Source organism: Fundulus heteroclitus, chromosome 20 (assembly GCF_011125445.2).
Source record: "Fundulus heteroclitus isolate FHET01 chromosome 20, MU-UCD_Fhet_4.1, whole genome shotgun sequence".
Lineage (NCBI taxonomy): Eukaryota > Metazoa > Chordata > Actinopteri > Cyprinodontiformes > Fundulidae > Fundulus > Fundulus heteroclitus.
Window position 1 is genome coordinate 40,918,418 of NC_046380.1, and position 27,258 is coordinate 40,945,675.

The 27,258-nt window shown below is 43.1% G+C and overlaps 2 protein-coding genes across 3 annotated transcripts in view; one reads left to right on the top strand and one right to left on the bottom strand.

Annotated features, from left to right (window-relative positions):
* LOC105934656 (solute carrier family 41 member 3) overlaps positions 1-2,261 on the top strand; it is a 19,819-nt gene extending 17,558 nt beyond the window's left edge. For both annotated transcript variants that reach the window (XM_012874762.3, XM_012874754.3), the window contains exons 9-10: positions 289-437; positions 556-2,261. In XM_012874762.3, coding sequence (XP_012730216.2) covers positions 289-437; positions 556-735 — 329 coding nt within the window. In that variant the 3' untranslated portion in view covers positions 736-2,261. The remainder of the gene's footprint in view (positions 1-288; positions 438-555) is intronic.
* On the bottom strand, positions 2,131-27,258 carry LOC105934667 (carbohydrate sulfotransferase 11). Its single transcript, XM_012874774.3, has 3 exons — positions 26,721-27,258; positions 11,296-11,369; positions 2,131-3,889 (listed from the first exon to the last, which is right to left on the bottom strand). Exons 1-3 carry the CDS (start codon positions 26,812-26,814, stop codon positions 3,044-3,046), a joined length of 1,014 nt encoding a protein of 337 aa, XP_012730228.1. The 5' UTR covers positions 26,815-27,258; the 3' UTR covers positions 2,131-3,043.

The window sequence follows — 27,258 nt, forward strand, 5'->3', positions numbered from 1 at the left end:
TACTCAGGCTCATTATTTAGAGGCTTGCAAAAAAAATATTCACACCCCTCAAACTCCGCAACCAAGAGGAAATTCCTGCTAGGTGCGTCCGTGAGCAGGATCCTGCCTGGTTCCCTGCTGCGTAGAGTTTGTATCTTCAGCCGAGGGCTTCCTCCCGCAGCCCAAAAACAGACACGGTTGATAAACTGGAGATTCTACTGTTTTTTTCTGACTCCTTCGCTGCGATCCTCCATGACTGTTGTACTGGAGAAAGAAATGATGTTTACTCCCGTCTCTATGTTTATCCAGATGTGAACTCCATATCAGCCAGGGTCCTGCTCACCCTGGTGGTCCCGGGTCACCTCCTCTTCCTCTACACTGTCCAGCTGCTACAGGGAGGCCATACCCCCATGACAGCTTCGTTCATCATCTGCTACCTAAGTGCAGCTCTGCTTCAGGTTAGAAACATTTTCCTTCAAGAAACACAATCCTTTTTAAAAGTTCCTGTTATCTGAGGACACCATAAAGCGTTCAGTGTTCTTATTGGAAAAATAAGCAGATGTTGTCCTCACCCAGGTGGTGATCCTGCTCTACTCGGCCGCCCTGATGGTCCGCTGGCTGTGGAGGAGGAGCCTGGATCCAGACAACTACTCCATCCCCTACCTCACAGCTCTGGGGGACCTGCTGGGGACCGCTTTCTTGGCGCTGACCTTCAGATTCCTCACCGAGGGCAGCTCTAGTGGCACTGGACTCTGAAACATTTAGTAGGCAGTCACTCTGCTCCGGTGCCTCCTGTTGGGCCGCAGCACACCGCTGAGCTTAAGACAATGAAAGACGAGTGGTTCCTTTTGTCAGCTTACGTCTCATTTAGGAGAGGATTAGAGATGGGACAATTTGACTATGAATCGGAACGTAATTGTACCACAACCATGCTTCAAAGGTTCTTGTAGAGTGTCCATTTCTATCACTTAATGAGGAATTTAAAGAACAAGAACAGCTCAAGTGTAATCCCATAGCCGCTCTTCTTGTCCGTCTACTGCACATAATATGTCGTCTACTTAAATTAGGCACGGTGGTATCATTCTATGACGCTGCTTCTCATTAGCAGAACTTGGCTAAATCCATTATGGACGGTGCTAAATACTAAAATCTTGACAAAAGCTGCCCCAGGGGAGGCGAGATAAATCCTGGTGCCCGGTGGTTTAGGGGTGAGATTTCAACGCGTTGGGAGAACTCAAAGCCTGAACCTCAACCTGACGGAGACTCTGCCAGCAGCCCAAGATTAATGAATACCAACAGAACCGAGGGACCGCAGCTGAAAGGACGCGGGCCGTTTGAGCTCACAGAGTCGGCACGGGCTGCGCTGAGCAGGTGTACCACACAGACGCAGGAACACCTGAGGCTGAGGCAACTGAGAGCTGGGAACTTCATGTTCTGACCCGGAGGGGTGTATAGAAAACAACATTTAGATAAAAAAAGTCAACGTTGAAAAAGGCTGACGTATATTTACAATGAAGGTGTTTTAGCGTAGAGAAGAAGCGAGCAAGCTAAAATAGATGAGACCCTATGTTTGCTACCCTGTGTGTGAAGCTGTAGGCTAACAACAGCACAAAGACCAATATTCAGCATTTTGTTTCAGTAGGGGGGAATTCTCCAGTAAAGGTAGCCCATATTAGAGCACAAATCAGGCCTGTCCAGCAGAGACAAAGGTGGTCATATGAAAAGAGACATGAATTGTAAACATCTTTTGCACTTTGGTCCTCGGTCAATATTTGTGCGCCGTTCACAATGAGCTCCGAACGGACCGCTCTGCAGAAACTACCGGTGCGTCCGTATGCCTGTTGTTAATGTTAGATGGCAGAGGCTTTTGTTTTGGCCAAAAACACATAACTGGGTGTGCATTAAATCAGATGCTGTAAAAGTCTGGACGGACCTGTTCCGTGTTTATCTTAGCTAGATCCGGGCCTCGGTCTGAGTCCAGTCTCTGGTATCAAACTCGTCTGAGTGTTAGTACGTCTTCCAGCTGACAAACAACTGTGTTTGGGATCCGATGTTTTGTTTTTAGTGTGGAGCTTTTCGGATTTCTTTGAAAATGGCAATAACTGGTTGTGATTTGTTCAGTTGAATAAAACATGTAAGGTAAAGACACCATCTTGTTGAGATGCATTTATTCGAAAGACGTGGAAGAACTTACACCTAGTTTGGTTTGGCTTTTTTAGAGCTAGAAATAATAAATAAAAATAATAGTTACACAAAATTTTTTTTTTTTCCTACAGTAAAAAAAAAAAAAAAAAAAACAAGAACAAGAGTCACAGTTAGAAAAGCTGTCTTTGTTGCCTGGAGAGAAAGTAAGGCCCATGATCCAAGGCACATGTCTGGAGACATTCGCTGTCCACACACCCTTTCACTGCACACGGGGAACTAAAAGTAAGCCAGATTTTCTTAAAATGACTGCATTTGTCCTCGATTTTAGCTGGCACGTTTAAATGGTCTGCCAATGGAATGAGATTTTTGCACTTAAAACAGGAACAACTCATCTCCATCATCTTATTTCATGTGAATAGATCTAATCATCTTATTTTAGGGCTAAACATACTCATCGCATTGGCAGGCCATCTTATTGACCTGCTCAAACCAAGGACAAACACACCCGTTTCAAGAAAATCTGACTTCCCTTTAGCTCCCGGTTTACAGCGTGGATCCAACTCATTCGGCTCCTGCACTCGGCAGACAGATCGCTTGTTGTGCAAATTAACCTTTGAAACAGCAGAAAACAGCGGGACTGATAGTAAACCAAAGCTTGAACAGCATTTCACACATTCAGAGCCAGTGACCAACGGTTAACTCCACGGCTCCGATAAAATCTCGTTTGCCCCGTCAGGCAGAGGCTCCGTCCTCCACAACCTTCGTCCGCTCTGAGCACAGAGGCGTTTCTCTGCAGCTCGCATATGAGAACCCGGTCGAGTTTTTCTGCTGTTCCGTTAAAAGTCTGTGCTGAGACCTGCGGGAAGAGAAACCCGTCCATAAGTTCAGGCCAGGCAGGCGGGGGAATGACGTCCCGCCCTCATCTGAACTTGAGGTAGGCTGGCACAGAGTAGTTGAAGAGCAGGAAGTCCATGCGGTAGAGGTTGTAGAGCTTCTTCTGGTAGAAGGGGCTGATGTTCTTGAAGAAGTCTGCCGCCATGTCTCCTGTGGTGCGGGTGCTTTTGGACGAGGTGGGGAAGCGGAGCTGCTCGTCCACCCCGGCCAGCTGCAGCACGTAGCGGGAGTCCTGCTCCAGCGTCTCGTATTTCCCCACCACGTCGTAGTGGATGAGGCACGGGTGACACAGCGAGTGCACCCGCTCCCAGTGTTCGTTGAAGGGCTCCTCCCGCTGGGTCGCCGGGTCCACAAGGTAGTACACAAACTCCTCGAAGGAGACGTCGTTTCCCTTCTCCAGGGCCTCCGGCTGGGGGTCCAGCCTGTGCCGGCGCACGATCTTGGTGCCGTATCGTTTATGGAACGCTGTGTTGTAGCTCCGCGTGAACTTGTTGCGGTACGCCGACACCAGCCGCTCGAACGGCTCGCGCACAAAAACGAACTTGAGGTACGAGCGCAGGCGCTGGTTGATCTCGGCGGTGGAGTACTCCGACAGAGTGCGGAGGTTTCCTGGGACGTGGGCCTCGTTGGCGGGGATGGCTAGCGGGTCTTTGTGGTCTCCGGAGACGCCGGTCAGAACCATGAGCACTCGCTTCCAGTTGGTGCAGGCCACTTTGGGCACGTAGCAGTACAGCAAGCCGTGCTGGTCGTCCACGATGACGTGCTTCAGGTCTTCGGGGATGAGGACTCGGCGTTTGCGGGTGTAGGAGCGGCAGGCTTCTTCCAGCAGCTCCCGCCGACCCTGATGGATGGCCTGTACAGCAGACTCGGCCTGGGGGGGAAATAAGAACAGGAACAAGCAGCTCCGGTTTAGATCCTATTTGGACGGCGTGTTTTCAGACAGAAAAGTGACACGTCAAGTAAATAAATTCATAGCATTTGACGTTTTCCACTTCCTCTCACATGAACACCACAAACTCCCACGTCTCATATTGGGATTTTATGCGATGAACCAACACAAAGTACTAAGTGGGAAGTGAAAGGAAACAGTTTTCCTCCATCTTAGAAAATCTTTGACAATGAAGCAAGTTATTTTAATCTCCTCAATAGAATCCACCACAGCCAGGCGCCTGCAGAGGCCACCTGAGAAGTAAACAGAGTCCACCTGTGTGGAACCGAATCTCAGTATGAATGCAGCTGCTATGTGAACACCTTAGAGAACATTTGTTGGAGAACATTAGGGGACAGCAGACAGGTCGGGTTATAGAACAATATCCAGTGATCAGAACATCTCACAGAGTGCCGTTCAACTCACTACTTGTAACGCAGGCCTGGTAAATGGAGGATCAATGAGAGGAGCAGGCAAGAGGCTGATGGGAAACCTGAAAGAGCTGATGTGTTGTCAGGATGCCGTCTGTCGGAAGAACCAAGTAAAGTTTAAGTGTATGTGATGGACGGTTGTACTGGAACTGATTTTTCGATTGCAATGCAAATTGTAATTGACAAATACAATTTGATTGATTGATTGATTGATTGATTGATTGATTGATTGATTGATTGAAGTTAGCCACAAGCCGTGTAGGGGACACGGAAGAATATGCTCTGGCCAGATGAGACCTAAACACAGAACGTTTTGATGGAGCTGAATACGGGACAATGCTGGAAGAAAGCAGGTGGAGGGGATCTGTGAGCGTCACACCTAGTTGGAGTTATTTAGCAATTAACAGTGAGCTGGAGACAAACCCATACAGACCAGCAGCTGCTATTGTGGTAAAAGTGGCTGTAAATGGTACCGATTCAAACGTCAGATTTCTGCTTTAAGAAAATGTTAGCATCCGTTTATGTTTTTCCTTCTACTAAATATATTCAAGTGTGCAGTTGTAATGTAAAAACGGTTTTAAATATATTCAAGGCCTATATATTCACACACACATATATATATATATATATATATATATATATATATATATATATATATATATATATATATATATATATATATATATAAGTCATCCCCAATAACTCTGGATGTAATAAGGACTTGGCTTCCCCTGAGTGAGTAAAGATCAGATTCTCCTCAGAGGGTGGTCCTTGCCACCTCTGGAACGTGCAGCTAGCCGGTGAAACGAGGGGTCATCTAGTTCATCTTGCTCTCCCATTGGCACAGATGTCTTATTTACTCTTTTTATTTACTCGGGCTGGCCCATCACTGCAGCGGTCACAGCGCAAGAACTCCAGAGTTTGCCTATGTGTCCGACGCACACTGACTGGCTCTCTGTGTCCTCTGACAGACACCAGAACATCAAGGGAGCACTGAGGGGTTAAGCTCTGAGCAGCCAATGCTGGCCGGTCGTCTCAGGAAAGGTTAAAGCCCAACCTGACTCCAATCGTCTCTGTGGAGCTCGTCTTTAAATCTCTCCATGTGGGACGTTTATAGCAACCGGGACTCTCCAAGGCAAACATGTCCTCCTTCGGAGACAGTAGCGGGGTTTGGAGCACACGCTGAGGGTTAACGCGTAGGCTTTGGTTTTCAGGAAAAACCAAGTGTAGCACGATGAAAGACGTGCACCAAACCTGCTACATTTCCATTTAGGAATGTGTCTGAGTCGCCTCCTGGACCGACCCGGAGCTTTTTACTCCGTCTCAGCAGGAACCCGACACAGAGGATGAAAATCAGTGTTTTCTGCGTTAATCTCGTTTGCGCCGTGAAATCTGGGTCTTACTGCCAGTGTGTAGCCTCACCAGAACAAATTCAATAAATCAAATAGTTGGCTGATTTAACATTTCTGGGCAAAAAGAAAAGAAAAAACAGCTCAGTGGTTTAATTTAAAATCTACCTTTTTCTTCTTCTTCTTCTTCCTATTAAAAAGAAGAAAAATAAGTCTGTCTTTCCCCTGAAGCCTGATGCTTCCTCAGGATGGGGGAATGCATCTGAGTGAATATTTATTAGTTTCTGCTGGCTCCTTCCACAGACCGCAGTTTAATATTTGGCCTTGAATGAGCTACTGAATCTGATTGTACTGCATGTATAGCTTGTGTCTAATTAGATCTCAAGCTGCATTTGGCAACACAGAGGCAATTCATAATATCATCAAAAAGTAAATTTATTTTAATATTTGTTGGCTCTGGTGTCTCTGATCTAACTCCTAACAAAAGCCCATTGATTCTCCTGTGGGTCTAGTCCGGGCCTGTCTGCTGACCAGTGAAGCCCGGTAATACCATGGCCATTAAAGCAGCCATGTGTACTTTTGTCTGTGTGGCCAGGTGCTGATTCCTATTAGAAAATTACAACTTTCTCAACTTTATTGAGATCAATAAATTTCAATTATTATTATTATTATGTCTGTGTGTGGTGGCTCTTGCAGCATGACACCAGCTACATTTCACACGCTTTGTGAAGCTCCCCCAAAGGTTCGCTTTGCAGTTCTCTCAGGGTTGCAGTCATCCCTTTATGCTTGTGCACATTTTTTACCACACATCTTTCTTCCACTCAACTTTTCATTTGAGGGTAGAGTCGGCGATTTTTCCGGAAACTTCCCCAAGTCCCTTTTTGTATCTCGCATGAGCAAGACCGTCTTACCTAGGGTGAGCAGATGTCCCAGTTGGTGCGGTACTGTCCCAATTTATGCGGGACTGTACAGCACTTTTCACGGTTGTCCCGCTGTCCCATAAACAGAAACAATGTCCCGCATTTGACTGGGTCAAATTTCGGAAAAGTCAAAACATTATTTGACATGCCCTTTTCTGAAACAAAGAACGCAGAGCTGTAGTCATTGTCAATGAGTGCTGTGTCGGCTGTCGATCTATATCTGTTGAGCTGCTGTGCACCGGGATGCTCGTAAGAATTAAAATGACAAGGATTTTGATGCATACCGATTGTTAAGGAAACTGCGTCACAGAAAATAAAATGCTGCTACAACACAGAAAGCGGAACAGTTTGTCACTGGGTGTTACCAGAGAAACATGATTCTAAGAGAGCTTTTTGTCAAGTTTGGCAAAGTTATTTTTCAACTTGACACGGAGGGAAGCACGATGTGAAGAAACACTGTGGAAGTGAGTCGCACCAGAAACATTGCTAAACAAACTCATTTCTACTCCAACCCAAAAACACCTGCCAGAGAGACAAGCTACAGCAGCCAAGTTTAACTTCAATAATATTTAACGTTGTCTCTGGTCTTATTTCTTTCAGCTTAGGCCTCCCTCTCCTTGTCATAAACTTCTTACACAGTTTGCATCTTGCGACTCTCAGCCATGTTCAAAGCATACGGTCAGAGCAGTGGAGCTATAGTGAATGGCTAACACTCAAGCTAACCACTAAGCCAGCCGAACACATAAACACTAGAAGTGCAAACGTGCAAACCAGCAAGTGGAAACTAGGAAGGAATGAGAACGCACACTGTTACGTGGGCGCGTCACAATGATTGGCATGTGGGACAACCAATAGATAAGGCCATTCCCCCAGAACTCAAGGGACTGAGGGGAGCGGGGGCAGGACCAATCCTCTGACAAATGTCTGCCCTTCGGACCGAACAGCAGGGATTGGTTAGAGTTTTAACAGGCCTGCAGCTTTCACAGGGATCTATTTTTTAACCTCCTTTTTCTAAATACATAATGTATCGACTACTATCAGGATGGAAGGACCATTTTACTCAGAATAACAAAAAGTGTTTCTGAACAGGATTACCAAATATAGCTTTAACTGGATACAGCGTTCTGTGAACAGCTGCTGTTTTACAAAGCTGCCCTGTTACACACACATCCTGATAAGCAGATGCTCCTGATGTGAATCACCCCTGAGTCCGCACTCTTTGGCAGCATGCACACTCCCCACTAGGGTTGTCAAAATAATTGATACTATAGTGTCTGCCAAATAACAGCTCAGGCTATGGCAAACACTTATTTTATTGCTAACAGGATGGGTTACTGTCGGCCGTAACCACGCCAACGACTACCAGACCAGCCGTCTAAAAGAACAACCCAGAAGGAAAAACAGACTGTAACCTTAACAGCAGAACTTAGCGGCAGCTCTCCCTCCACTCCCCCTTTTCTTCTTCTACGCTCCCCTACAACTCTGGTGCCCTACAAGGATAGCTGAAAAGTAGAACATTCCAACATTGTAACTTACTAAGTACTAAAAAACAATGATTCAAAGATACTAATTTGCATCAAAATCGATACAAACTGATGCATTAAGATTTGCCCAGATTTTCGTGCTTCTTCTGATCAAAGTGCTCTGATACCAGACACACAACTTCTTCCCTCCCTGGGTCACTCGTCTGACCAAAACAATGAGCTGCTGCACCGAGTTTTAAACTCTGATAACATGAGACACAAAACACAGACACAAAAAAAGAAAAGGAATGGGAAACCGTCTTCAGCGACAAGGCAAATACAAACGTGTTGTTTGGTGGGAACTTTTCCTAAAAGGCAGATGGACAAGAAAAAGAAGAAAAGCTGAACGACGCCGCATGCTAGCTGTGCTAACGCTACGAGCGAAGAAGCAAACGTGACGAGACAAGTGTCAAACACAAAAGGGTTGGTGCAGTAAAATGAATGAACTACAAATTGACAGGCAAATGGAGGCCCGCAGTTGCACACTAAAGATAACCAACTACAAATCTAAATTAAAAATACATTCTTCCATAAAGTTTTAAAGTTGTGTTCACACCGAACTCAAATACAACAAAGTGAAATTTTGCTCAAGTTAAAAAAAAAAACTTTTCTGTCAATTTGCATCCATTTATTTAAGCACAAAATGTTATTTTTTTATGTGTTACATATTTAGTACAAGACAGTACAATTAGGGTATATTTCTATTGAGCATTGATGGATTTACTGACCGAAGACGCCTTTAGGTTGCGTCCCGGGGGCATATCCGTCTGCCGCGGGGCAGCAGCTCCTCAGGCTCACTTTTGGAAAGACAGAAGTACCGCTGGAAGCGACCGTCATCCACACAGCTACAGGCGGTGGTACTCGCCGAACCTGGTGCGTCTCAGGAAGAACTGGTGGACTCAGGGGCGCCGACGCTTTTGTTCGGCTTTCCACATTACAGAGAGCACTGTGACTCGCACAAAAAAAACCCATCTCCTCTGTAAAATCCATCTTCGCCGCTCTTTGAGTTCAACAGACAGGAGGAGCCTGCAAGCGGATAGATGCTCTTCCTATTTGTTGAAGTGTGTCGGGGACTGCATTGTCAGTGCATATTGTTTGTGAGAGAGAGATGAAATGTCAACGGCAGCCAATCCAGGCGAACAATTTGCTAAAATTCGCCTGGTGTGAATGTACCCCAAGGACGTAACACAATATATTTCTCTATTTGAGGGCTGAAATGTCTCATATTTACTGGGTTTGCCCTAATTAAGGAAGTTAAAATATTGCAATATTGTAATAAAGCATATTCTTTGCTTTCAACTAAAAGGAACCCTGTGCCTTCAAAAAAGCAGTTGTAGCGAAAATAGTATTGTGCATTCTTAGTATTGGTATCAAGTGTGAAATTTCAGTATCGTAACAAGCCTGCTCCGTACACATATATTCCCTTGATCAGGGGTGTCAAACTCCAGTCCTCGGGATCTGGTGTCCTGCAGCTTTTAGATGCCTCCCTGGTCCACCACACCTGAATCTACTGGCTGAATCAGCTCCTCAGGATGCAGTCAAGTTCTCCAGAGTCCTGCTGGTGACCTGATTATTTGACTCAGGTGTGTTGAAGCAGAGACACGTATAAAAGTTGCAGCACACCGGCCCCCTGAGTTTGACACCCCTGACCTAGATAGAGGAAAATGCTAATTATGTCCCCTCACACATAGCAGCAGAAGGGATAAGCATAATGAGAGAGAGAGGAGGTGTGTCCTTCCAGGGTGCAGTCACTGGGAATTTGAGGCTGAGACCAACCTGTGCCTCAATGATGGAGGGCCAGGGCCAACCACCGTGACTCACGGCTTTCCACAACCAATCATTGTAGTTCTTTTTCTACGCCACTTCCTGTATAAATCATGTATGCACTGAATTATTGTCACTCTTTTCTCTGATAGTGTTTGCTAAAATGCACACACTATCAGTGAGTTCAACAGATAAGAGCCCTGATACAAGCAAGCTTGAATCTCCAATAAATAAATAACAGAGCTGTGCTCCTTCTCATACCAAGAACACGTTTTTTCTCCACAACATATAATTATATTATGTGTAATACTATATTTCATCACATTATATGTTTCATTACATATAATATAATGAAACTGAAATCAAGCCATGTCTCATTTCCAGTTCATATCCCTACAGTTTCATTTTAAGTCGGGGGGGGGGGGGGGGGGGGGGGGCTTTTATTTGTTTTTCCCAAACCTCTAAGTTTGTAGAGCTATGGCCTTCCTGACAGATTAGCTGACTTTTCTATCTGGAGCTTGGACCTTAAGTGGAAGGGAAATAAAGAAAATATCACAAGCAATTTGATTTAAGAAAGTCCGCTGGAGATTGTTTGTTTTATTAAAATGAAACCTTCCTTCTCCACACAGAGATTTAACTGGGAACAGCTGTGGCAGATGACTGAGTCGCTACACAAAGCATTTAAAAGCTAAAACAGAGGAAAAATAGAAATGAGTGTGTAAAGAAAAAATGATCAGAACCCTACGAGAGGGTCCAAAAGCGCAACCAACAGAGCAAGACGAAAACAATAAGCGTGGTGCTGAAGTAGACAATGGTGTTCAAGAGTTGGCAGTAAACACTAAAAGCATATTAGTGAATAAAATAAGTTTCATCATCTCAGGATGCTGTTTCTATTGTTAAACTGGGAAATGGAGATGTTGATTACTGTAAAATTCAACATCAAGGCAGCAAACAGTCAGATGGTTGAAATTAAGCTCCAAAAAATGATCAACTGAGGGAAGCATTGTCAACTAGATCATTTAGCTGTAATGAACTATTTAGACTTTGAGGCATATGCAGTTGTAACAGGTTTTAACAATAACTGCAAGTGAAATGGAATCCATCATAGGCATGATTGGGAAAAAGTAATAATCACATCTTTCAGTCTCTTTTTTCTAAAACGAATGTGGCAGAATGCCGTCTGTTTGCAAAGTCCTATAATCAACCACAGGACTTCTGGAGCAAAGCTCATTCCCCACACAGAGAAGTCAAAGTTTTTTTTTTTTTTTTTTTTTTTTTGTGTGTTGGCACAAAACGAACAAACAAATGGGAGAACAGTGTCCAGGCATCTGGAACAGGTGAACGTGTTTACACAGGACTGACCTGGTCCCCTTCATAGAGCGTCTGTAGGGGGCTCCTCCGGGATTTCTGCCCGCTGCTGCGCTCCCCCAGAGGTTCTGAGGATCAGAAAAAAACAACAACAACAGCAAACCTGTCACTAAATCTGTTCAAGTTCAGGAAACACACACACTCACAAGGCATGCACTTTTCGGGACATGTGTGCAATAAAACTACAGGTACCATGAACATCTGTGGCATCTCACTGCTCAAACAGCTAGCAGTAAACAAGGGAGTAGCCCGCAGAGCTGAGAAAGACTTGTCTCGTAAGTATGAGCATCTAAGATTTGCAAAAGAAGAAAGTCCAACTCCTATAACCAATATTTGTAAAGAGCAATGAGAGCCCTCTGAGCCAGATTATTGTCTCATTTTAGATGATATATGCTTTTGTATAAATAAAACTGAATTGTAATATCCGCACCATCATATGGTCCAGTCATTGTTGCTATTCATCCAGCGGCTACCTGCTCACCTCATATGGTCCCAGACAGTCCTCTTCTAGACATAATAATTAAAATGTGGCTCCTTAGGCAACAAGCTTAACACTAACCTAATATTCAATTTAGCATCATCGTTTTACAAACATATTATGGTCCAGAGCTGTTTTAACATAGATCAGTCATAAGTCAGCCTTTTTTGTGGTGCGGTTAGCTCTTAGCCTCGTGAGACCATCCTGATCTCGCGAGTTTTCAAGGTTTCACTCGCAGATCAGTCTGGCTACTCTCCGTCAGAGCCATAGAGCTAAAAAGAACAATGTACCATAGCCATAGAGCTTTTCAATCTCTATGGCGCTGCTCTCCGTTAAAGAAAATTTGGAGCCGTTCACCAAACGAACGTCCAATCAGCGTTGGCTTTGAGGCGGGTTGAGGTGTGACGCAACGTGAAGATCGACAGTTCAGTCTAAAGAACATGGCGGCTTCAGCCGATGAAACTAGCGTTAGCGTGGCTATCGAGCAAGTTTTATCGGAATTACAGAGTATTTCTCTGCTGAGCTAACGAGCCTTTACCTGCAGCAGCAGGAGTAGCTTGGCTTGTTGTTGTGTTTTCGTCATCGCTCTGTTACGAGCGACGACGAATCTGATTGGTTTATTTGGCCCGTCTATCACCAACATAGGCCAATCAGCTAACCAGTATTTTCGCCCCTTCCCAAAATTACTTCAACGGAAGGTTTCCAGATGGATATGCGGAGCATATCTATCTGGCGGAGTCAGGTAAGTTAGCTCTGGGGACCAACAGTAAGCGTGTTCATGTATTTCTCACTTGGGCGTGCTCTGGCCACTCAAAGGTGCCAAGCTGCTTATGAGCCGAGACCCACTGGCGCACACACAGTGGACTCAGTTAATATAAAAAGCACACAGTTAAGCTTTAAGTGCCTGACTGTAGAGGTAACCGAGTACAAAGGCCAAACATTTCAACTTTAAACTGTAATATCTGTAATCTTAGTGATTCTACCGGCCTAGGAAGGCCTAGAAGAGGGATACTCTTCCAGGGCCCAGTCCCCCCATTCCTGTCCCTCCGTTCCCTCCCCCAGTTGATGCTTTAAAGAAATCTGCCAAAAATGGTAAATGATCATACATCATTATAAATGAAACATAAATAAAATGTAAATAATCTTTCTATATCTGTACATGCAAGATTGTCTAGGATATTTTTAAGGAATAATTCACCCGGGACAAATATTTGGATCACACGTTTAATAATAAAATAAAGCCTGTCTGAACTCTGTCTGCTTTGAAACTGTGTGTTGGAGAGTGTTGCTGCAGGTTCACGGGACAAACTGCTCCTTCTTCAGGCTGTTTTCAGTGACAGCGTTAATATTTACACCTTCATATGGGATCTTTTGTCTCAGTCATTAAAAATTATGTTAACCGCAGTGAAACTGTTTCTATTTGCACGACCGGCAACATATTTGTGTATATTTATGCATCATGACAGCAATATGTTACAAGTCTAATATTACAATAAAAATATTATTTCAGGAGCCCACTGCTGTTGTTTTATTGCTGCTGCATGTAATTTCAGGTATTTTAGGGGTTTTAATGTGAGTTTTATTGATGCATGACGCAACAAACAGTTGTTCTTTTCTCTGCAGTAACACTACAAAACAAAACGTTTTATGCATTGTAAATAATTGTAGCTCGATAGAGCTACAATTATGTTAGTGTCATCTCTAAAGGCCAGTTTTTACTGAAATGACCCCATTAATTTTTATACCTTATCAGGTATAAACATGCAGCAAACTATTCACCCATTTAGTAAGAATTAGTGTACTGAAGGAGAGCAGGTATTGCAGCAAATGTGTTACCTCTACAGATTCAATTCAGTTCAATTCATGAAACATGTCATCCCAAGACACTTTCCAAATTCAAATTCAATCAAATTATACATATTGGATCACATTATACAAATTGGTCAAAACATTTCTTATCTAAGGAAACCCAGCAGGTTGCATCAAGTCTTGACAAGCAGCATTAACTCCTCATGAAAGAGCGTAGAGCCACAGGGAGAGTCGTCCGCATTGCATTGTCCATGGCTTTGCAGCAATCCCTCATATTAAGCATGTATGAAGCGACAGTGGAGAGGAAAACTCCCCGTTAACAGGAAGGAAAACCTCCAGCAGAACCAGGCCCAGTGTGAATGGTCATCTGCCTCGACCGACTGGGGTTAGAGAAGACAGAGCAGAGACACAAAAAGCACAGAAACACACATTGATCCAGGAACCCTTTCTACGTTATATGGTAACAGCAGGTGATCTGTCTTCTCTGGCTGATGTCACAGCTAACAGACCACCAGACCAGTTGTACCTGCTATGAAGAAAAAATAAATAAAAAATGGCAGAGAACAAAAAGTTAAAAGCTAAAATTACAACAAGCAATGCAAATTGGAGAACAGTAGAACTCAGCAGAGTGGGAAAAATAGACCCTGATGTCCTCCAACAGCCTAAGCCTATAGCAGCATAACTATAGAGGTAGCTCAGGGTAGCCTAAACCACTCTAGCTGTAAGCACTGTCAAAAAGGAAAGTTTTAAGCCTAGTCTTAAAAGCAGACACGGTGTCTGCCTCATGGACCAAAACTGGGAGTTGGTTCCACAGGAGAGGAGCCTGATAGCTAAAGGATCTGCCTCCCATTCTACGTTTAGAGACTCTAGGAACCACCAGTATACCTGCAGTCTGAGAGCGAAGTGCTCTGTTAGGAACATACGGGGTAATCAAAGCTCTGATATATGATGGAGCTTGATTATTAAGGGCTTTATACGTTAGAAGAAGAATTTTAAATTCTATTCCTGATTTAACACGAAGCCAATGAAGGGAAGCTAAAATTGGAGAAATATGATCCCTCTTGTTGATTTTTACCAGAACTCTAGCTGCAGCATTTTGGATCAGCTGATAGCTTAAACTGCATTTTGTGGACTTCCTGATAGTAAAGAATTACAATAGTCCAACCTTGAAGTAACAAATGCATGGACTAGGTAAAGGCTGGTTCACACAGCAGGATAATTAGCTTGAATTTTGGTCCCGATCTCCACCTTCCGACATGCCCTGGTATCTCTTTAGATCATTTTTAAGAGATATTCATGCAGTCCGTGATGGGTAAAGAGTGATCTGGTCCCCTCGGATGGATGTTGGGACCGCTCCGATCTCATATTGGGGATATTCAACATGTTGAATTGTTTAGGCCTGATATCCTAGCGTGTGGGGTGTTTCCAGTGGGAAAATGAGCACGGAGCCTGTTGACTTTGATGAGTAGCCAATCAGAAAGCAAGGTAGGGGAAACCCAGAGAAAAAAAAATCCCACACTAACATCTATTTTCATTGAGTAGCCAACATAAAGATTTCCTCTGTTATAATCAGTCCACAAACTATTGCCATTATATTTCCTCGTTGTCCATGTGTATTTACTCTAAACACATTTAATCTCAAGGGGTTTAGCAAGATTTCCCGTCTGACATCCAAATCTGCTCTGAGTGAAAACTGTTGGTGTGTGATGTGTTTGCTAGCCAATTGACCAGACACCACACACTGTAGGAGCAAACCTGTTGTAGCTACGATTTTTATCATAGCTATAACATGTGTAGTGTCTTTCAGGCTTTACAAATCGGCCAACAGTTTTAAAATCTTGAAGTGTAAACCAGACGCGGTCTGCTCATGCGCTCGTTATCAGATAACCGGGACAGAAAAAACCAGGCCAAGACCACAACTGGAACTGGTCTGCATTTAGCGCGGTCCGGTTATGTCTAGCTCGGTCCAGTTCAGTCTGCCTACCATTTACACTCCAGAGTTATCTTGGTTACCGAGCTCGGACTGGTCTCGGCTCGGTTAAAAAAGGGTAGTGTAAACGGGGTTTAGGTATCTTTTTAACCTAAATTGGATCAGAGGAAAACTGGATTAAGTTCAAACTTGTGCACGCAAGTTGGATGTGATTGAATATTCCGACATCACCCCCCCCCCCCCCCCCATGTAAAAGGATTGGTTCTAATGCTCAAAATTAACATCGTTGTCATGGTGACAATGAGTACGTAAAATTCTGACTGGCACTGACTGAACATGCATGCTTTGGGAAAACTAGTTTAGGATATAAACAGTCTATATATTCTGCTGTCAGAAATTGATGAAAACGAAGCGTCTCGCGGTCTCACTAAGGGGGTTTGTTTCTGAGGGAGGCTCGAGGTAGAAACTTCCTCATAATGTCTGCCTCTCTAGGATGCTAGGCCTCATTGTGTCATCCACAGAACAGGAGTTTCTGTGGAAAAAAGTGTGGAAATACTATTAACTGGCTCACTGTTGCTCACAGGGGAATGCTATGTCAGAAACAAGTCTACAATGGCTTATAATTCATTAACAAGGATAACGCCTATTTTCCATCTAGCCATTCAGCTTCTGCGGCTGTGTGCAGAGGAGGCCAGTTTTACAGCTACGTTGTTTTTCCTTAAATGGATTTACGTCTGCAGGGAGGCTAAATCCCAGAAATGAAGATAATCGGGGGATCCTCCTACCTGAACATTTTTCTTTAATGCAACTGATTTATCTGCTGCCTTTCTAAATCAGTGAGTCAGAACCACGTTGCACACATTAAAACACCCAAAGCCATGTTTGTCTCCTTCTTCGACCAAGACCAGGGAGCAGTGAGCAAAGGTAATGTCTGAAGGGATTTAGGAAATGACTAACACCTGGCAGACGGCGGGTTTCCGCAACAAGCCGCGATGGCACACATTAAGGAGCTCATTGTGTGACATCATCTCCCTGCTGATGCAGCATCAGCCTTCAGAGCCAACTGGTTGGTTCTCGGGTTTTAACAGAAGGGTAGGTGAAAACATCAGGAAATTAAGCCATTACATTGTTCGATCGGAGCTGATACATGTCAGAGAGTAAAACAGAATAGAATACTGTACAGTGGTAAATACACCTTCAAAGGCGAGAGACTCAAACTGTTCCCTAAACCACGTCTAGTGACATTGATCCGACCCACTTAGGAACATTTCCAGAGGGAAAATCCAGTTTTATCTTGTCTGGTGTGAAAACCCAGCAGCTCTACTATTAGTCCTCGCACAACCACAGCGAAGGAAATGCAAAACGTTGGAAGGCCGATGTATGTCCGTCCTGTCCTGGCTATGAACGGAGCTCTGTTGAAATTCCACTGGGAAAACGGGGCCCCTCTCCTTTTCAACTTCTTATGCCAAAGGGCCACTTTACTACCAGAAACGCTGTAAAAGTAAATCGCTGATCCTTTTAACTGAGTGTGAAGTTTCTGTTTATCGAGCCTCAGAGGAATGCATGCAGATATAGACAGACTTTCTGACCCTTTCAAAAGGCATAGAAGCACGAGACCCTGAGGTACATGTGTGGGGCCAGGCTTCAGCTGGCTGATCCACACACGCAGGCCTGCTTTTGGCACATGGTATTTGAATGGCTGTGTTAGGGATGTGATCGTGTCGCACTGAATCTCAAATTATTAAAAATGTAAAGAATGGAAGCCATTTTTGAATTGCCCTTCTGCGTTGACAGAGGCGGCTAATAAAGACTTCTGGTCATGCCGAAGCATTGCGGGTATTCAGCCAAAAACAGAAAAAAAAAAAGCTGACCCACACAACACATGAAGGATTTGTAAGCAGTGAGAACACCATAAAAGTTAGCCGCTGTTGATCAGTGGCGCCGACAGTTTATTGGAGCTGACAGTTTTCGTTGAACCATTCAGGGAAGAGTTCCATGAGATGTCTACACTTTGCCAAGTTGCTCTTGAATTACCAGAGCTTCAGCTGGGCAAGTTGATTGAACTAATGTGGACTTGAAATGCGAATGATCTTTAATTTGACAGTCTGTTGCCCTGAAACCAAGACTACATACACAGATATTTACATTTAAAAATAAAACTGTTGAAAATACTTGTAGGCAGCGAGACCTTAAATGCTCATTTCTAGTCCATCTGAAATATAATATAAATTTGTAAAAACAAAAGACAAATGGTCTAGGGTAGTTTTTGTGTTGTTTCCTATCATATAAAACTACAACCTCAAAGCATTTTTCAAAGCCAGTCACCGGTTTTGCCCCCCTGTGACTTTTAGTGGCCCCAAGGGGGGCACTGCTGTGAAACGTTTCTGGGGGTGCCACTGCTGATGACGCTAGAGTTGGCCTCTGCTTCACAGCTTCCTGTCGGGACTAAACTAAAATACTGTTCTAGAGTTTGATCTAGAACATCTACAATACTTATGCTCGTCAAACCTGAACCAGATCATTTTACACTGTATAAATATTCCTTAAAGAGGCAATGAAAACAAATGCCTTTTTTTGCAGGGGGTGGGGTATAATATGATCTGTTGTGCACTGATCAGGCCGCGTTGATGTCTAAATTGAATACCAAATTCATATATTGGCCAATCAGATCGCACCATCAAGCAAATAGCCTTCCCCCTCCCCTCCTCCCCCAGCTGTTTCAGATTCCAATGTGAATCAGCTGTGGGGGGTGCCACATGATTGGCCAGTGTCCCACATACCAATCATGTGGGATGAGACATGAAGGTATCTGACTGGTTCTTTCCATTCGGACCGAAAGACAGGATTGGTCAGAGTTTTAACAGGCCTATAGCTTTAAGAGCCCCTTAGATCTAGACAAGCATAAAAACCACCACATATGTTCGTGTCAAACCTCGACTGCATGTTCATCAATTATTCTTCAAACAGTTTGTGAGTTGTGAAACCTTTCCTGTATTTGCATAAAGTAAAAAAAAAACTTTGTTTGGAATTATTGAAGAATCATGTCTTAGTCTTTTATTAATATTATTGTATATCATCTCATCTCTTGGATGAATCCTTGGTGTATATTGACACATAAGTACAGCCGCTCCAAATTGCAGACTTCTCTGACCACTGTAGAGAAATGGCTAACAAAGACAGACTTTTAATTATTGACCTGTCTGGTCTGTGGACTGATGCATTTAGAAAATTTGGACCATGTTGTGTCACAAGGAATAAAGTCTAGAAAGGCCTATGTTTTTCAGTACTGTCGAAATTCCATACTTTTCGATTTCCCCAGACTGCGTAGGAAGAGATTTTTATTTTTTTACTAATGTGCACATTTATACCCCAAGGTCTGCTCTAGTGTCCGTGACGTAACATTTGTTGTCTGCCAACAAGGTTGCCAGGTCTTTTCACAGACATCTGCATCTGGCCAAGGTGTTGGTGACGATGCAGACCGACAATATAACACTCACCCAAAGCGTGGTGCTGGACACACGGCCGATGAGGAAAATTATTAGTTTTGAAGACAATTCTATGGAACTCAGTTTGATGGGTTCTGAAGAACTTCATCAGTGAAAGGACAAACCTGGAAATCATTTAAAATGTGACAGCTTTCGCTACAGATGTTACTGATCAGATTCTGAGAAACCAGAGTACTTGTTGCATAATAGGCTCCTGTAGTGCCGCGTCATGAACATGCAGCACTACAGGACGGGAGGCAGCAGGGCCGCTCAGATCTGCCATCCCATAGGCCAAGATGGGAGGAGAACCGACAGCAGCTGGAAGGAAGAGCTAATTTCAGCAGGCAAGGCTGCAGAGCATACTATTAAGATCAGGCCGAGTGTGCTTATTTTGCAGAGCACTATTCATTTTCCAATGTCACATCTAAAAGTTTTCTCCAGACTCAAGTGATGAAATCTGTTGCCAGACAGGAATATGCAGGGAAGCCAGGGAACATATTTGTTCAATGCACAGCATGCGGTCAGATGAAGAACTGAACAGATAATTCCTCCTGTCAGGGCCTCGTGTCAAGCCCAGACAGGGCAGGAATGGGTTGAACATAATCGAGATGGCTGCCTTGAGCCCCAAGCGGTGGTCTAAGGATGTGCTGGTGATTAAATCGCAAGAGCGAACTACATGAAAGCTGTCAGTCCACATCTGTATCTGCAGTGTAATTACATTAGTCCTACTTCCAGGACCATGTAGGAGGAAGACCCTGGCAAAGGCGTAACATACAACCCAAATTCCAGCCAGGTCCATGTAGGAACATAAAATCATCTATAAAGTGGTTAAAAATTATTCATTTCTAGAGCAGAGGCGACGCCACACTGTGTGAGAGAGCTTTAGTATTATTGTTATTGTAATAATGGAGTGACAGGCAAGAGATGAAGTGCTGAGAATACTGCAACGAGCCAACTATCAGCTTCTGATGATGATTGAAGGATTTGAATCTTTCTAGTTCAAAATCTAAAGTACTTGGTGTGATCAAACCGGACATGGATAACCCTGACCTAAATTACCAAAATGATCCAGATTTAATCACTCCGTGTATTTCAGAGTCCTTATATAAATTGAACCTTTATTCTACTCGTATAAATACAAAAATCATATCATTTTATAACATTTCAGAATTAGACAAGCATTGGCTCCTAAACATATGGTCTGGTCCAGACTGGACTGGGTTACTGTTCACCGATTACGGGTGCTTTAATGCACACTTTGTGATTTGTAAAGCTTTTGCTATTTTTTCTGTTAACAAAATTTTATTTGTCGTTTTCCTAAAATAACTGCTATAATCTCTGCGGCAGAAATTTTCTAAATTTTAGTTTTCACAAATGAGGTTTGAAGCTCACAGAATAAAAAAAAACACTCTTTTGCTCCACATCATTAAGTCTGTTATCTGCCCTAAGTCTTGCTCTCTTTCCCTTTCTCTCAGTCTCCAAAGAACCAGACATGACTTCAATAATTTATAGAAAATAAAGTTTCCTTTTAAACAGCGCCTTACATTTCTGTGCTTTCTCCAACTTGGTTTTTGATCAACTTAATGATACGGATTTTCTAGATTTCACAGCTTTTGAATCAGTAACAGTATCTACTGTAGGTATAAGAGTTGTTGTCATAAGTCATGTTTCCATATAATTGTCATGCCAATTTTGGGCAATTTTTTTAAAATGTCGCAAAAAAGAAAATGTGAATTACACATGTTTCCATCTACTGATTTGGAGCGAATTAACCAGGCTAGGCAAAGTGTGATGTCATCAGACGTTGACATTACGCACGGCTGTAACAAACGTAGATGTTGCAAACCAGCATGGACCACACGTTTAAAAAAGGGAGATTTTCAGGAATGTGTTGCTATCAGGCAAGTTGTAATTGTTCCATCATATCCACCAGTATAGGTGATGTTACATGTTGGCCAGAGTCTTACAGAAAGAAATGTGATTCTATGAGCGCTATGGGAATATCCTGGAAGACGGCAACGGCGGGAACAGGCGATCAGTCATGTGAGGTAAATGTTCGCTACGTCAGAACTTATTCAAAGAATGTGTTTCCGTCTCTCGTTTTGTGCATTAACATTTCTTTTGCAGAATCCAAAAACCACCTCAAGCGAGTGTAAAAACCTTTTTGCAAAGTTGAAGAAGTTATTTTGAATTTTGCTGTTTCCATCAACCTTTTCTAATATGATACTTCAAAACGGGCATTAAAAAATCTGACTGAAAAAACATTATAGAGACAGTATGGTCATGGTTTCTGGTTATCTGTTAAAACCATTCAAGCTTAAAATCAAATGATTATAGTTATCTGCATTTTTTGGTGCATCTCTGCTTATTCTTATTACTTATATCTGTGTAGAGCTCTTGAATTATAGTGGACCAAAGGTCACATGTTACAGGTACTGTAAACTCACATTGAATTTGTAGTTTTCTACATTTAGATCACTGCTCTAAGTCTGGTGTGCCAACGCATTAAAAAAAACTGCAATCCCATAAAATGTGCAACTCCAAAACCGTTCAGTGCATTGCTCTGTTTTTTTCAGTGCTCTCTTGCAGCTTTCTATTGTTTTTTTGTTTTTTCTACAGTATGACCTTTATCCCAGAAGGAACAGAAAAGAGGACGTTCAGCAGTTCCAAATGCAGATCAACTGCCCAAGCTTGTTTCTGACACCAATTTATTGAAATTCAAAGCCAGCAGGCAGTTTTAATCTGTGAAGGATGTGCTGCATTCCAAGTGCATTTGAACTACATACAAGCAAAACTACCAGAGGCAATCAATCTTTACACAGTTATGCACTCGAATCGGCCTCATTCATCTTTGGGATTTTGATTTGCACACCGTCAGCATTGAATCGAAAACATGTGCAAGACAAATTCAAGGCCAGTAAACAGTGTAAGGTCAGTTGGTAGAGTGAGCAGAAAACTCCATGGACCATATCCACGTTGGACACTATTATCTCTTCAGTTTGCAAACTATCAGCCAATTATTCAGTTATTAATAAGACCACAGGGGAATTTAACCGTTTGGTGTTCTCCCTTAATTAGGTTTTATTCAGGCTCAGTGATCACCAACTACAAACTCTAAAACCCATTCTGTAAAGGATAGGTTCACATTTAGTCACTTTGAGATCATGTGTGATTGGGTCAGAATCGTTACAGACACAAACAGACGAGGAACAAGCAATGACTTTACAATCTGAAAAAATTCAAATAGTTTATTAAAGTAACTATAGTCACTGGCTGTCAATTAGTAGGTTACTGGTTTGACCCGAGCTTCTACATAAGGTTCATATGTGGAAGACATATTGAACCCTACATTCCCCCTGGTCTACTGATTGCTGTATGAATCAGTCTGAACAACTATTTGATTTTCTATCCCCATATGAAGAAGCCGGTAAAACAATAGGTCCTGTCTAAAAGATGGACAAAATCAAAAAAGAGGCCAAGAAAGTCTTTTAACCACGGAGAATAACTGTGGGGTGTCAGTGGGTGGTGATAACGACGACAATCTGATAAGAAACAAGGTAAGATCAGCTTCTGCAGACAGCTCATGACTCTCAGCAACGTGTTTATCCCTACAAACCGACATGAATGAGCGAAAACACACAGTAAAGGAGGTTCAGCACAATCACAACACTTGCATTCAATCAATTAAAAAAAAAACAGTTGTATCTAAATCAACATATTAGAAATGAACTCCCTGAACTGTACTGCTTAAACAGGTATATTTAAACAAACTGAACTGTAAGTAAATAACAAAAAACAAGCAAACAAATAGGGCTGGGTATCATCTAGGATGAGCCAATACAATACGATTCTCGATATAGCTTAGCTTGATTTGATTTGACTCCAATATCGATATTTACTACTTTCAAATTAATGCCCAAAGCCATTCAATTAACAAAACCAGCCAAATATATTTATGTTCAATTTATTAAACACTGATATATTAACAGGAAAATAAAGTACATTTGGTTCAATGCATTTAGCGTATCACAGAAACCAAAACTGTGCCCAAATGTCAGCTTTTAGGGACGAACAGCACTTCCTCGCTGTTAACAGTAATGGTGCGCTGCAATAGCACCCCCTAGGGGTTGGGAGGTATATTGACATTGAAAGCCAGATTATTGATATTAAATTGTTTTTAAAAACATCAATATTAATCTTTGTATCGATTTTTATGCACAGCCCAACAAACAAATGTGTCGCCTAGCAAAGCCACATTAACGCTCTCAGGGACCCCCTTATACTGAAGCACATGGGCCCCTAGGCCCCTGAAACTTAAGGATCCAAATGGAATTTCCTGCACAATATTGTCATTGCTGGCTCTTTAAACGTCTACCGTGACTCCAGCCAGCCATGTTTGTGGCGATACAGCCCAACGGTTCTTTAAATGCCATCACGTAGCCCAGTATTTGCCCCTCCTATCAGCTCTAACGATGGACGGACAACTGCTGACCGCAGCTCTCAGAAGTCATTTGATGGTATATGAAAAAATTACGACATCAGCAACCAGCACATCAAACAGCTTAGGAAATTATGCTGTAGGGAGTGGCTTCATCAAGACCAAAGGAGTGGACGTGTTTAAAATAATGTATCACCACAACAGAGGAGCTAATGGAATTTTCAAAGCATGACTTGAATATATTAGGACTATACATTATGTACATTTAATCCGTTTAAATATGAGCTGCCAGAGATCTCACCAAGCAATGTCACGGTAGGTTGCCTGAGAGGGAGACGGGTCTTTAAACGAGGACACATCACACACAGCCAGAACTCTCAGGACCACAGATGCTTTTCGAAGGGGCCTGAGATTGCAGGCGGTTGAATGGGGCTATTGTAAGGTACAGGAATGGGACCTGAGAGCGGTTGTAGGGCCAAACCCCCACCACCAGTCAGCTGAGACCGCTCCCAGCCTTCCTCCATGGAGCAGAGGAAGCGCTCCACTAATCTGTTCGACTACTGAACCCATCCTCAGAGAGGGATGAGCGAAAGTGATAAGGGGCCCAAAGTGCAGCCACGGTGGCGATCGATGTACACGCCCGGGGAAATCCTGGAGTCAAGATGCACAGCGTGTTGCAGTGAGATGTGAGAAACCAGGGGTCTGCCACCTGTGGCTCCGGAGCTGCCACAATGGCTTTTAATAACTTTGGCTAAAAATATATAAACACAACTAATATATTTGATAGAAGATAAAATAACAGACGCAGGTTTTCAGTTTCTTATGGACTATAATTCTACTTCATTTCCACACTAAAAATACCAGTAATATTTTTTAAGTTCCATCCTCTTTTAGCAAATGCTTTATGATTTTCTTCATTCTAAAGCCTAAAAATAGAATTTAAAACTAGGCTTTAAAAAAATGACAACACATTTCCTATAGTAGATATAAAAATTATAGGTTGCCTTCTTTCGAAAGGTCATGTAACATTCGCTGCTCTAAACGAGTCTTAATCGGCTGGAACAAGGGCCAGGGTGCCTCTTTGCATGGTGCAGGCTGCAGACCTCTGTGACAGACCAACACAAAGCAGGAAAAGCATCACAGCACGCCCTCTGCATTTAACCTCCCGAGTCAGTACTTCGTAGAGCCGAATTTCTCCACATAAACAGCTCAAGAACGTTCCGATTATGGAGGCTGTCGGTTAGCATACGTGTTCGTCTTGCCAGAGATTCTTCGTTGGCCGTAGGTCTGGACTTGGACTAGGCCAATTTAATGCATCAATATGCTTAAATCTAAACCAGGGGTGACTATAAAGTGTCGTGTGGCCCTTCAGCACAATTCAAAGACATTATTAATTTGGGCTCACCAGCTCCAGGCGGCTGATCCAGAAAAGAAAATGTTTGGGTGCAATTTTTCGCTGACGAGGCCTTTCAATAAAAGGCACATACACGTTAAAGTCCTACTAAATGGACAAAGGTCAGGTGCAACACAAAATATTCATCTTATCTCAACCATGTTTTTTGCTTTTAATTACCTTTGATAGTAAATAAGACCACAAACATCCAGTGATTTTTTTTTTCCTGAACAGCAGACTTGGCACACCAATTTATTAAACTTGGCTGAATGAAGCAAGAATAAGCTAAATCCTATTCCTGCTGCTTAAAATACAAACCAATTATAAATCCAGGCGAATATAATCAACCCAAAAAAATTTAAGAGGTGTATGCTGTCTTACTTTTATTTTTTACAAAACCCTTTGTAGGTTTTAGATCTTTTTTTATATATATAGAAAGAAATATCGGGTTTAGTTCCTTCCTGAGAATGTAAAAATGCAACAAAGTAAAATGGATTTTGCATTAAAAAAAATTAAGAATAAAAAAAAGAAAATCTGACTTTTGTGCCAGTTGTGTATTTTCAATGTCACATTTTTGGCTCTAAAGGCAAAAAGTTAGGACACCCCTGATCTGAGGCGCTCCATCGTAGCTCTGGTTGCATCTTTATGGCCGTTCTTTGAAGCCTCTGCCAGGATCCTCCTGTATTCAGCCTCCGCCATCGACCAGCCCTCCTGGCCCCGCAGCATGCCGCTGCCACCACCGCCTTTCAACATGGAGGACGCTGTGTTCAGCTAGACCAGGGGCCTGCGACCTTTACGGTCTAAAGAGCCATTTTGCCTACAGTCCCCTTGAATTAAACCCGTTCAGAGCCGCAAATGTTGCCTGGCCTTTTGTTGAAAAAAGACAAGTTATAATTTTTGATAAAGATCTACTGTAGGAAATATGTTGTCATCATTAAAGAAACTCCCTTTTATGTCTACTTTGAGGTATAAAAAAAGAGGATGGACAGGATGTTGATATTTGTGGATGATGTAAAAAAAAAAAAATCATAGTTTCCAACATAATGAAAACAATACTGATTTAAAATAAAATATTACTGGCAATTTTAGCATCATTATGTTGTGAAAATTAAGAGCAACTATTCCAAACCTGCATTTATTATCATTACTACATTTAAATACCATAATAAAAATATAATTTGCAGCCAAAGTTATTAAGAGCCACTGTGGAAGGTCCAAAGAGCCACATGCGGCTCCAGAGCCACAGGTTGCAGACCCCTGAGCTAGACAATGTGGCTCCAATTGATTTTATTTGGGGGTATCGGAGTACGGGTGGCCAGACACGAACACCGACCTCTTTATGGATTACCGTTTGGACAGAAGATCAAAACGGGAAAGCCACTAATCGTATTGGTTCTGCTTCACGTAAACAGAGGTTATACTCTGTGTTGGTCTGTCACATTCATCCCAATAAACACCTTCAGGTTCAGCCTGTAAAATCGGTTTTCTAAAGTACAGCGTGAAACGTGGTCACAAAATTACTACATGAGGTCCAAATTCTGGAGAACATATGTGACCAAGCAAGCAGCACAGAGCAAGAAATCTGTTATTATTATATTATATATTATTAGAGGACCAGGACCTTAAAGGTAAATTCTTAGCCTGCTGAGAGCTGACTGCTGAGGATTGCCTCACAATAATGAGGAATAATCCGAGTTAACCTGAAGGAGTCAGACAGCCACACCTGAGCAGGCTTTAGGGGGAACCTCTACTTCTTTTGTCTCTGACTGGGATCCAGTGAGCTGCATCACAGCTCCCAGCGCTTTGTGCTCACACATCGGACCACAGACAGGCTGTTCTCATCTGTTCTGCTGGTTCTGCTCAGACGCAGTTCTGTTCGGGCTCACCTGGCTTCAGGCTGCTGTTAAAGTAGAAGATGACCATAATGAAACATCCCAGACACAGGGCAGAAACCATCCGGATCCCTTTGGGTTTCCTCATCCTGAGCCTGCGGGAACGAGCGACTCCTGCCCCGGTTCATGCGGCAACCCGTCCCCCGTCCTCCTCCTACTTTATGACCGACAGCAGCACCGAGCCGGCCCGCTCACGCTTCCCGGCCCTGGTTATTTTCTTGCACATGTTTGCATGTCCGCGCCGGAGGACAAAGCGACGAGGAGCGAGAGAGACAAAAAAAAAGGAGAATAAAAGGTTGGGGAGGCAGCAGCAGAGGAAACGAGAGCCCGCTGTTCCCCCGCCGGCTAATGAGGCGTTTCTGTGCGCTGCTGGAAAAACTAGCGAGCGGCCTTCATTACTGCCGAGCGGAGGCCACCGGCTCGCCCGGTTCTGTTAAAGGGCTTTTATCTGACCCAGCGGCGCCTTTTCCAAACCCCTTTCTCCCCAGAAGCCAGAGGTTTACGGTTCCTCCTAAATGGAAGGTCAAGCTCG

Coding starts and splice junctions, on each gene's coding strand:
- LOC105934667 (XM_012874774.3), bottom strand. CDS start 26,814: ATGAGGAAACCCAAAGGGATCCGGATGGTTTCTGCCCTGTGTCTGGGA. Junction 11,370..26,720: donor TAACAGCAGCCTGAAGCCAG/GTGAGCCCGAAC, acceptor TCTGATCCTCAG/AACCTCTGGGGGAGCGCAGC. Junction 3,890..11,295: donor CGCTCTATGAAGGGGACCAG/GTCAGTCCTGTG, acceptor TTTCCCCCCCAG/GCCGAGTCTGCTGTACAGGC.